The sequence below is a fragment of the Dermacentor albipictus genome, chromosome 2, assembly GCF_038994185.2.
Source record: "Dermacentor albipictus isolate Rhodes 1998 colony chromosome 2, USDA_Dalb.pri_finalv2, whole genome shotgun sequence".
Lineage (NCBI taxonomy): Eukaryota > Metazoa > Arthropoda > Arachnida > Ixodida > Ixodidae > Dermacentor > Dermacentor albipictus.
In genome coordinates, this window is record NC_091822.1 from 64,032,900 (window position 1) to 64,045,000 (window position 12,101).

Below are 12,101 nucleotides of genomic sequence, written 5' to 3' on the forward strand. Positions count from 1 at the left end.
TAATAAATGTGTCCGACACAATAAGGACAAACGGATGCGCATAACAAAAAAAATTTTGATCCCGTCACCCATACGATCATCCGCCTCTAAGATGCTGTCATAGCTTGCCAGAAACGGGCCGTAGAGAGCAAGGGTAAAGACAGACCCGATGCACGTGACTTTCTTTTGAATAAATGATCTCTTGGTGTGCCCGGTGAGTAACATGCGCGGGTAAAGGAGCCCTGACAGATTATATTGAATCAAACGTCTTTCGTTCTGTCAACATTGGGTGTCACTTGCTAAAAGCGCATGTGACGAAAACATGTAAAACTGTTATCACTTATATCTTTGCAACCGTACCGTTGGGGAAAGGAGTCGATGCCAAATGCGTCGCGTGCAGAGATGGCGCCTTTGTCATGCCACGCATGATGCAACCGTAGTTTTGAAATTTAGCCACGTGCTCGGCGTTCAGAGGCATAGCTCGGCAGTACGTATTTCCATCCGAGCGCGGATGCCTCGCATTTGTGAAAGCTAACTCAGCCATAGTACGCACATACCATATCAAACTGGACTAATCAGGAGTTGTAACGCTTGCAAGTGTGAAATTTGCTGCAGAAATTTGACGGCTGCTTGGCTATGGCATCCCCGTGTTCTAATTGTGGAGTCCAGAAATTGCTCAAAAAGACCCCGGCAAAAGCACAGAAGGATGCAAATTCGTGCCCACCACCTTTGATTCGGCGAGCCCACTGCGAATTGTCAGCGAGCGCAAATTTCAAGATTGCACTCTAGAACGCCCACTAGTTGTACCGTAAGTGAAGCACGAGAGGCTCGCAATGCGTCAGTAAATTACACTTGTGTATTCGGCTACGTTTTTTCTTGTTTTGTTTTTCGTACCCTAGCGCCCATACACCCTCGGAAGCACGCACGAGAGGTTTTATGCACCACACTGTGGCTGTGTCCGCGATACAGCCTGCCTTACTTTTAAGCAGTCTCGGTGCTCTTGCACGCATGTTACCCAGCCGAGTGCTCGCTGTTAGGTGTGCCCTGTTGGCGCTGCTACAGCATTTCCCAACACAACGCTTACAAAGCGCATCAGCGTACCTCGCGCATGACGCGTAGTAGAGCGTCCTAATATGCTCACCTCGCCAGCCTCGTACAGTTTTTCTCCGAATCCCTGACAGAAACTGGTCTTCAGTGGCAACGTAACCACACGCCAGTCGTTGCAAAGCTCGTCGGGAAAGTCCCAAAACCTGCGCACGAACAACCAGATGAAGGGGTCATAGATACGTCCGTCGGAGGATGCATCGAAAATATGGCTGGTTAGACGTGGGAACGTATTAGAGACGAGTATTTCTTAGGCTAGCTTAACAAACGATGAAAAAGTTGGCGTAAGGAACGCGCTAGTTTTCTGTTGTGTTTGGGCTATCTTGCGAAGAAAAAAGGGGGCACGCGGCAGCTGGAGACCGGAACCTCGTGTCGAGAACCTAGCAGTATATATATATATATATATATATATATATATATATATATATATATATATATATATATATATATATATATATATATACACGAAGGTTATATTTGTGGGGAATGAAAGTACGTGCCAGTACACAGGCCTCTATTACCCTCTATGCGGACCCACCAAGTGTAGTGTCAGTAAGCACACCTCTGTTGTGCATTATGAACAATTAGTTCCTATATAAAATTTCAATATACAGTATATTGTCGGCTTATAAGCATCAAAATCGCACGGACCTCTCAGAAGAACAGCGAATTATACAAAATGGATGTTTTATTTACTTCATTTTCCTTGATTCAGCCACTGAGCATGCGCCACTAGGCTGAAGAGGTACATAATTCCATAATGTAGATAAGTATACATACGAGTTGTGTCACGAAATGCTCTTCAAGTTGGATGAGATTAGGGATTATGAAATGGCTGGTTTCATCTTCGTTGCTTTAACCACAGAAGCATACATTTCACAATGCCAGAATTACCAGTTTTGGTATTTCACACCATATGATGACGTGTCTACAGCATTCTCGGCTCTGCAACAATACCAGCCACCACTGAAACTCACCGACATTGGTTATCGACGAACTTGTTCTTGTCCTGTTTTTCGTAGACCCAACCGGCGGCGAAGATGCCAGCCGACAAGCCGTGCTTGCGAGCCTGCGCGACGGCCTGAAAGAAATTCAGGCCGTCACCACATAATCATCCGTGGAATCCCGGCGTGCGACACCAACGGGGAAGGCCGCAAGCTGTGGTCATAACTCCCGTCCGAAGAGAGGGCATTCGGCAAGCGCCGTGACGCTACCGACCACCACGCGCACGTGCACAAACAATTTATCCCCTAGTGAGACAGACGGTCCCAACAATATCATGGCTGCAGCTTAGGCACAGCTTCAGGACAGCTTGGTGCTTAAAGGGAAGCTGAAAGGTTTTACAGAAAAAATGAGTGAACATCTGTACATAATGGTTTTCAACCCTCCGAATTCGAATATCGTATCGAAATTGAGCGAAAGAAAGCGCAAATGTATTTAATTTCGACGAAAAGTGCAGCAGCGGACACGCCCAGCTCGCGCGTCTCGTTTCCGCCTGTGATTGGTCGGGCGCCTCGTGACGTCAACTCTGGTAACCGACCGCTGCCGCTACACATGAAGCGCGGTGCCAGGTAGTTTGGTGCTGTTTTTATGAGACGGTAATGTAAAATTTAGAGAGACTGCGTTTTTCTGAGGAGTTCGGCGTTACTCCCGACATGTACGCGCCGATTGCGAAGAGCCGGCCTCTCGAAGAAGCAAACGATGCTGGTGCGAGCAGTGCTTTCGACGCGAACGAAAGCAAAGTCTTGGGGTCTCCTCGTGTTGCAAATGCTCTTTGGTGAGTATGTTTTTTGCAAAGCGATCTAGTGATCTCGCCGACCTTTCGCCGATTTAGTGAGCTCGTTTCCGGTCAAACAACTGTAGTGTTGTGTTCCTGCATGCCTCCTCGTGGAACGTAAGCGGGGATGCGATCGTCGGCGTTTGTGCGCTGCCCAAAGCTGTCGGCAATCTACAAAGACGGTTTAAGCGCGTGAAAAGCTTCCCGGTTCATGCAGTACGTGTAGTGACCTTCATCTGTTGACTACCACTCACGTTGACTACCACTCACGCTGACTACCAGTCACGTTGACTACCACGCACGTTGACTACCACTCTACATACACGCAGACGCACCAACAAAGGAATGCAGGGTCGACCGCAGTAGATTACGATGGCACGCACGCAGAAACAAGCGTGGTCAGGCACGGTCGCGGACGCTGCGAAGGAACGAAACACTAGAGTTGACGTCACAACACCGCGGTTTCCGGTCTCCGTTCGCATCGTCAGCGTCAGCAGCAGCGCGCGGCATTCGACGGGGGGCAGAGCTACAGCGTGATTTCAACCGACGATTACGTCGCTCCTAATTGGAAAAAAAAAACAAATTTTACCTACATGGTTTATAGGGTTCCCGCATCCGTAATGAGCGCCGTATTGAATTCGACAGACTCTTCAGCTTGCCTTTAACAGAATAAACGTGAGTTGGCTTGACTTGCACATACGACCCTTCGCGCGGGCGAAGGAAGCGGATCCTGTATGACGGTGTGTTGATCGCGATCATGGCCTCCGAGATCGCAAGGCGCGCAGGAACCTAATACGGAACCACGTGCCTCCCAATCTGAGATGCCACGTATGGGCTCCGTTTTCCTTACGATTATCTGTAAAGGGGAGAGTCGCGTGGTTGGGCTGCTGCGCTGTTACAGTTTTAGTATTTTTAGTGCACCGCCTATAGAGACCCTACTTAGCAGCAAGGATGGCTGAAGATCGCGACTGCGACTTTACCTATATACGGAAGCCAGACCACTATTTGAGCGGTTACAGCTGCGGCAAAGGCACCGGCCTCTGCGATAGCGGACATGTTCACAACGTTACCGGAGTTTGGGACAACCCAGTCCTCATACGTGCCTGGTGCCTGCCGCAGACAAGCGCGACGAAGCCCAGTTATACGAACTGAAGCTCGTGTGAAGTGGCCGTTTCGCTTTGTTGCCTAATACAATGCATCAATCGTTTTCTTCGTTCTACCCCCTTGTAGCAATACTGTTTCTGCACATCAAAGTATATGAACACGTCGTTTGGTGCAGACTTATATCAAGCGACTCTGCACACAGCGCGATGATCCATGGCCCACACTGTAGCGATCTTGCTACCGATGAATGCACGTGCCGCCGCCAAATAAGTACCGCCAAAATCACCTCGAGAAGCGTCATTACGAATTTTGGTAATGGAAATGCATACACTAGTTAACGTAATCGTCTAACGTACGAGCGTTAACAGCGTGAATTGGCGCTGCACCGCCGATGCAATTTTGCTGCGCGCGTCTATCAAAACAAAACAGCCCAGACAATAGCTTTTCTAAAATGTTGCCCGTCCCTGTGCACTTATCATAACCTGAACGTCCTTTAGTGGCCTGCTTGTAAACGTATAAAGCTGTAGTCTCACCAACTTCTTAGTATTATTTTTTTTCGAATGTTACGGAAGGAAGAAGCCACACGATATATATTTTTAAAGGGGAAGCAGTGCCATCCAAGGTAGATGGGCGCTGGCGGCAATGCCGGGTTTAGTCCTTGAGGCGTGGGCTTTGCAGCTCCTACGCGCAAATAATAATTTCAAACGAATTCAATGGATCACAATATGCGCAGGCAATAAACGCACTTGCGTGGTAACTCTGCTCAGACAGCAACAAGGAGTAATGACTTCACAAATACAACGTGTATTGTTCAGCGGAAATAGAGCAACAATGCCATACGCAGTAGCTGACAGCAATCGTCGCCTCAGCTACCTGTTTTTCTAAAACATTTCCCAGGCAACTAAAATATCGGTGATGTCTTCGGGGAAAAAAGTACAGCTGTTAAAGAAGCACCTGTTTGTAATCACTCCGATAAAACACACGGCGATTTAAGCCCCTTACAAACAAGGCGTGCCAGGAACCTCCTATTTCATAAAAAAAGCATCAAAAGCATCAAGTGTTTTTGGATGAAATAACTAGCAGCAATTAAACGCGCGCGAAGCCACGCATAAAATAGATCCGAAAACACGAACTGCACGACAGCTTGTGCGACGATTTAACAGGGCGTGTAAAACGAAGAAGGTCAGACTTTGCAAGCCTCAGCAGCTTTAAAAACACTCCCCCACCCCCACATGAGGCACTCGTAGAGTCGTGTACTTTAGAAAAATCGGCACAGTAAAGAAACGGGAAAGCAGTGGAGGCAGGAAGCGGCATTCATAACCTAACCGGAATGCCTTTAGGCCGCATGCTGCACGGCGGACAAACCGAAGCATTACATGGGTATGCTGTGAGCACCTTCGTCGCTTGCCCTTGTAAAGCTGAGCGAGTGGAGAAAACACCGAGATCATAAAATAAAGCGTGAGAACAAGAAATCACCCACCGAGCCTCAGTGCTGCCATTGCTCCCGCTCACGAGGCTTCGCGAGGAATGGTAAGAACCGCGTCGCCGGCAAGTTTTTTTTGCAGGTATTCGAGCACCCTCCGCGCAACAACTGTTCTGCGACATGACTGGAAGTTTTGCGACGGGTGTCGACGCTTATTTCGCTCCGAAAACGTGAATAGAGAAGCACGACTACGGCGGAGGGCTGCCTCCTTTCCCGGGTGCACTTTGCAAGGCCGCCACTAGTGACGCGTTCGTCGGCTTGCACTACGCGTTAGGCACTAGGCTTGCACTAGGCATTAACACTAATTGCACACACGGGACTGCAGGGGAATGACAGTTTCTGATAGCTGATGTCAAAAAGCATTGCGGCTATTCTATGACGCATTATGGGCTCCTGTTATTCTGTCTGCCGTCTGCAGCACGCAAATACACTACCTCCGAGATTTGTTCCCGTCACTTGCTGGCACTGGGTTTAGGATGAAGCTTTGCAGAACGTGACCAGTATTGAGGAGATCAGTAGGTGCTCGTTCAATGTGTATCGGATCGAGCCGTATGTTATGTTAATATCTTTTTTACTTGCCATTAGGTATTAACCCAAGGTGCGTTACAAAGTAAATTGGGACTGCTTATGAAGCTATCACGGGTCCTTTCTACATCCACCCCTCCCTGAGGCCTCCCTCAAGTCGATAGAAACCAATCTCGAAGGCGATAAATTTGAGGTACTGCGAGCGATAGAACGACCTGTGACGTCACGGATAGCATTTATTGTGCACCAAGGGTTATCTGGGCAGTTTTGACCCTGCCTTAGGCTACGTTCGAAAATAACCCGAGCCCTATATATACAATGTGTCCCAGCAAGCTTGTACCAAGATTTTGAAAAAAACTATGTGTTTTTCAGGACAGAAATGGCGTGGATGTTGTTAGCTTTTATCTTAACTTACAGTACCATTTTTTTGCTCGTCTTTCTTTTTGAGTAATCAGCCGAGATAAATTAATTGACTTTTTAAATATAGCTTGAAACGTTCAGGCGTCAATACGAAAGTTGTGGAGCTTCACAAATATTTCCCAACCCAGGTACTTCCAACGAGATAGACTTAGCGTGGCCGTTTTTATTCGTGAAAAACGAAAGCCCACGGAGTTTAAAAAATACTACATGAAAGCGCGCTCTGTGCACCCGAATACGCAGTGATTACAGCGCTCTCATGAGTGATTTGTAAAAATATCGCCAGCGCCGCGCCTTCCATTCACTTACGAGAAAAGGCTTCAACCTTTGCTCGGCTCTGACATTACCGGCAGCGGCTGGCGACGGCGCTCCGAAAAAGCGCTTCGTCAGCAGCCGCTCGCGTCTGTCGCCGAAGAAGGCGCCGTCATCAGCCGTTAATTCCTATATGACGAGAAGAGCGATTTTTTTTCAGCGTTCAAGTCGATACGGAATAGAAAAAATACACGCAAAACATGCATCATACATCTGGAACCTGTGCGAGAGAGAGCATCATTTGTTACAACGCTGCTTTTCTTCCAAGCTGTGCCAGCGGCTAGATGCATGTGAGCTCGACTGTCTATTACTGTCGTGCCGCGCAGCCGTTTCGAAGAATTTGTTTGCAGTGCCTAAAGCATGCCGTACTCAAGCGAGCAGAAGGCGAACATGGTCTTGGCCTTGAGAGCGGCACGGGGCGACAAGAGGAAAGCTGCCAAGGTATACCGAAATTGGCAATGTGGGGGAACACCTAGCGCGAACACAATTTTGAGGAGTTATTTGACGCTGAATGAAACAGGTAGCTCCAAGAAGACGCGGCACAGAAAGGGGACCAACAGTGAAGAGGCTGAAGGAGACATTTTGGCTTTCATGACTGCAAACCCTCATTCCAGTGTGCGTGATATGAGTGGTGAGGTCGGCATTTCAAATTCTTCACTGTCAAAGTTCTTAGGAAGGCTGAAATGCACACGTATCACCTCCAACTGCATCAAAAGCTGCAACAAAAAGACTTTCAATGGCGGATTCATTTGTTATATTGGGTTCTTGTGAAGAGTGACGAAATACTGGATTTTGTTGACAAAGTGCTCTGGACAGATGAGGCAACCTTCTCCAGAAATTCTCAAGTCAACATCCATAATGCGCATTACTGGAGCGATACGAACCCGCATTGGGTGGCGCATACCAGACACCAGTACCAATGCTGATTCAGTGTGGGGTGCGGTATCTTTGACGGAAGAATAATTAGCCCCATATTTTTTGGCCACATGCTCACTGCTCAGCGATACGTTAACGACATCTTGGAAAGCCCAGTCGAAGTTTCCGCTGTGATCTTCCTCTTGCGTTTTTAAAGCGAACTTGGTGTCAACACGACGGTGCACCAGCTCACAGCAGCAGCCCTGCCCAAGCCTGGCTTGACGAAGCCTTCAAACGACAGTGGGTTGGGCGGCATGGACCAGTGGCATGGCCTGCATGGTCACCGGAATTGACCTCTCTTGACTTTTTGTGGGGACATGTGAAAGACCGAGTGCACCGCAAACCTACAACTACACCAGAAGCGCTAAATGCAGAGATTGCTGAGGCCTGCAGCGAGATACCGCCTTGCGTCATCAAAAAAGCTACATTGGACGTGCTGAAAAGGCGCCAACACTGCATTATGGCAGAGGGCGACTTGTTCGGACACATTCTTTAGACAGACATGACAGCGAATAAGTCTATACAACCGTTATCCATGAAAAGAGTGATCTGTGTGAAACTTTTCTACGACGTGGAAAAGGCACGTAAGTAGTATGAAATTACAAATTCTCTGCCGCAAAGGAATGTACAGGAAGCTAAAAAGCAATCTTCCGTGTCACTTTACAGTTCTTCCTTTTGTGACAACCAGCGTAATTCACAAGACGTTATCAAGCTTGTTATAATGCGTGTTTGCTTGCTGGGGTCTAGCTCAAAAATTCGAACTCATGAGCTTGCCATTTTTCCTCCGTATGCATTCTGCTAGCGTGAGAGTGCAATTATCACCGCATAAACGGGAGCCGCGCTGTATTTCAACTGCCACCCCAACCCACCGGCGTTTATCTCGGAACCAAGCACAACGCGAACCAAGCACAAAGCGTGGGCAGCATGAACGGCGCGAAGCGAGCGGTGTTTTTTACAAAGCACGATTGAGAGCGCTATAATCATGGCGCATTTGGGCGCACAGAGCGCGCTGTCACGTGGTATTTTTTCAACTCCGCGGGCTTTCGTTTTTCCCGAATAAAAACGGTCACGCTAAGTCCATCACGTTGGAAGTGCCTGGGTTGGGCAATATTTGTGGAGCTCCACAACTTTCCTATTGATGCCTGAACGTTTCAAGCTATATTTACAAGGTTAATTAATTAATCTAGTCCAATTACTAAAAAAGACGAGCGATAAATGTGGTACTGCAAGTTTAGATAAACGCTAACAACACCCATGCGATTTCTGTCCTGAAGAACACATAGGTTTTTTTCAAAATCTTGGTCCAAGCTAGCTGGGACACCCTATATATATATGCTTGCGTTCCCAAGTTGGCACAGCGCCCTCCAGGCAAATTACGTAGACGCTGGAGCCAAACTATCCCCCCCTCTCCCTCCCCTAGATAGGAAATTGTATGGTTTGAAGGCCTCCGAGACTCGGCAACGCGCATGTGCTGGAGAAGCCGAAGGGCGTGTCCCAAAGCAGCTCACCTGATGCGTTTCAAAGCCTCCGGCGTAGTTCGTGCCTCGCGCGAACACGTCGATGCCGACGTAGACGTCGCTCTTTCGGTCGCGGGCAAACTTCGCCGAGTACTCGAGCATCTCTTCGTTCCACTCGCAGTTGAGGAAGATGCCGTCGCACATATCGAAGAACACATGGTTCTTGCAGTTGAGCTTGTTCTGTTTGCGTAACTTGCCGCCTCGCGTGATGCTGTCGTACCAGACGACCATGGAACCAGGAACGGCGCTGTGCGTCTCTTCCGTCAGCAAGCGGAGGAGGTCTTTCACGAATGGCATGCAGCACCTATCCTGGACGCGTGTTCAGTCGTAACAGAAAAGAAAGAAAAATAGGAGCGTTTGATTTCTTAACCAGACTAGTTTACCGCAGAATCTGCAGCAGTAGAGTGCCGTATGAACAGTGAAAATAGTAGATAATGGGTTTGCAAGTACTGGGCATTGTGACATCTGTCTAAAGCACGGGAGAAGCGTGCATGTGGAGACAATGAAACGAAAACTATCTAGGAAAAATGTTCAAAAACGACTATTTCGAATATTTCAAGATAATGTGACAATTCCATGCCTTAAAACGCAAATGTACGCTATTTTTTGTAAATCTTACGTTAGGTTGATTAGTTTATTCATAGCAGCCCCTACAGACTAGTGTTTGTGCCACAATCAGTAACGGACCGGCCCAAGCGTGCGTACAGTTCTTACGTCATGCGGAATGACGTTGCTCACTTGAACGTGGCGGTTTGGATCGTCAGTAGTTTTGTTATTTCTTTGCGCGTTCATTCAAGGCAAGGCATGCATTACCATTCATGTTTCGCTGAGGTAGTACAGCTTTTATGGGCAAACTAAGGGGTGACTACAGACTGCTGATCTAATCGCTGCTGCAGCCGACGTGTTCTGCCCTGCAATGACATGACCTCACCATGACGATGAAAGCGGAGCGCTACCGGAAGAAACGCATCGCAGCGTTTGTTCATCTTCCCAAGCTCTGAGCACAGTGCAGGCAGTACATATGGCAGGTTACAATGCTTTCCAAAGGATAATAAGATGTAATGCTGCTTTGTCCGATAACTGTTGATATACAGTTGATACATGTTGGCCCACAAAATTTAGTACTTTCAGGATTGTGTGAACAGCTGGTTTCGTATGTATTGTTATATCGTGACCGTTTGATGGTCATACTACGTTTGATTCATTGAAACGTAATTATTTGATTCTGTCGTGTATGTTGGGTGTTTAAATCTAGGTGAGTAAAAGTGAAGTGGCTTTTGAAGCTTCTTTGGCACTGTCATTCATTCCCATTCTATTCCTTCGCGTTCTTAATTAGGGACGTAAAGAAGCAGTTGTCATCATTATTACCAGCTTAATTATATTCACGCCACTGTTATCGTTTGAAGACACGCTCGCGTGTAAGCTCAAGTGCGCTGCAAATTTAGAGAAGAAAAACATCTTTTCGCGCAACGGGGGAAATGCCACATATGCTAAAGGAATTTGAGTACTCCCACCAAGCAGCGCAGGGCTAGAACGTCGCTTTTATTTTCGGGTGTAGCGCACGTCACACTTTTTAGGGGCACGAGCATTGAGTGACACACTTGGTTTTTTGCGCAACGCTGCGGTTCACCTCCTGAGACGATCGGGGAGGAAATTCAAAATAAATCAGAAAATAAAACAAAAAGAATAGTACAGTACAAATTCGTGGGTTTCAATACAGATATCAGAGCATAAGTCTAGTTACAAGTTGAGTTACTGAAGGGTATGGAATCATTAGAATTAATTAGAAATCATTAAGATGACTGGGGACGAAATTCAAAACGAATAAGAAAGAAATATGAAAACATAGTACAACAGAAAATTCATGAATGCCATTATAGATATCAGAGCAGAAGTTTAGCTACAAGTTGAGTTACTGAAGTGTCTGGAATAATCAGGATTAACTAGACATCACTGATTACTGCACACCAAAGCACAGAACCGAGACCCGCTACGGGAGCACAACTTCGGCGAAATTCCTGGAAATAGGGAAGTATAAAGCGGAAGTAATGACGTCACTAATGACGTCACACACAAGAAGCAGCCCTTTAACCAGCTAATTAGTGGAAACCAGTTGCTTCCGAGCTTGGTTCGTGCGTTGCGCTCGGCTAATATTAACTTCAAGCACACCAACGCCGAGCTGCGAGTGTCACTAAGAGACACCTAAGTCAAAGATTAGGGTCGCCTACCATATCTTTTAGTCATTGCACATGCATTACAGTGAGAAGCACACATTTAGCCTGGCTGTTTAGAAATGCAACGTAATATACGTCTCAACAGCGTCAAATAAACGTGCCAAAATTGGTTCTGTTGCTTCATGATAGGTCACGTCACCATAAATACATATTCAGCATTAAGAACTATAAGATAAGCTAAGTTTTGTTATATTAGAGCATACTAAATGAAGAATAGACCTAAAAATTTATTTCATTATTTTTTTCGTGGAAGTTGACCTCTTAACACATAGATGGCGACGGTTGCAACAGACCACCATTTTCTAAACATGTGGGCTTCTCTAGAAGCCTCGCTGGCAGTTTACACACACCTTGCTTGTGCTTCTTGAGGCACCTGCCGATTCTGTAAACCAAGCGATGGAAACTTGCTCGAAGGATTGTATTTTCAGCTTTAGATGAATAGTTGTCATATTTCGAAGATCTATCCGACACAGCTGTCACTACTGAGGGATTCAACTTTGTTGCACACTTCTGGAGCTGTAAACCTTGCACTTCACTTTATTTACATAACTGGGGCACTTTTTTTACATGTTAGAAGCCATACATACTATGTCCACTTACAACACTCGGTATAATTTACTCTCTCACTAAATGCAACAAAAAAATATTTCAAATGGATTTGATGGTTTGGGAGCCTTTGTGCGATTGAGGAGTATAACCTTTAACGCTTATTTGGAGACGGAAACCGTAGTCAT

The 12,101-nt window shown here is 46.7% G+C and overlaps 1 protein-coding gene across 2 annotated transcripts in view; it reads right to left on the reverse strand.

Annotated features, from left to right (window-relative positions):
* Positions 1-12,101, reverse strand: part of LOC135908965 (cytosolic endo-beta-N-acetylglucosaminidase-like) — a 42,205-nt gene that overhangs the window by 17,926 nt on the left and 12,178 nt on the right. For both annotated transcript variants that reach the window (XM_065440822.1, XM_065440823.1), the window contains exons 4-6: positions 9,125-9,442; positions 2,061-2,164; positions 1,121-1,229 (exon numbers count right to left, since the gene is read on the reverse strand). In XM_065440822.1, coding sequence (XP_065296894.1) covers positions 1,121-1,229; positions 2,061-2,164; positions 9,125-9,442 — 531 coding nt within the window. The remainder of the gene's footprint in view (positions 1-1,120; positions 1,230-2,060; positions 2,165-9,124; positions 9,443-12,101) is intronic.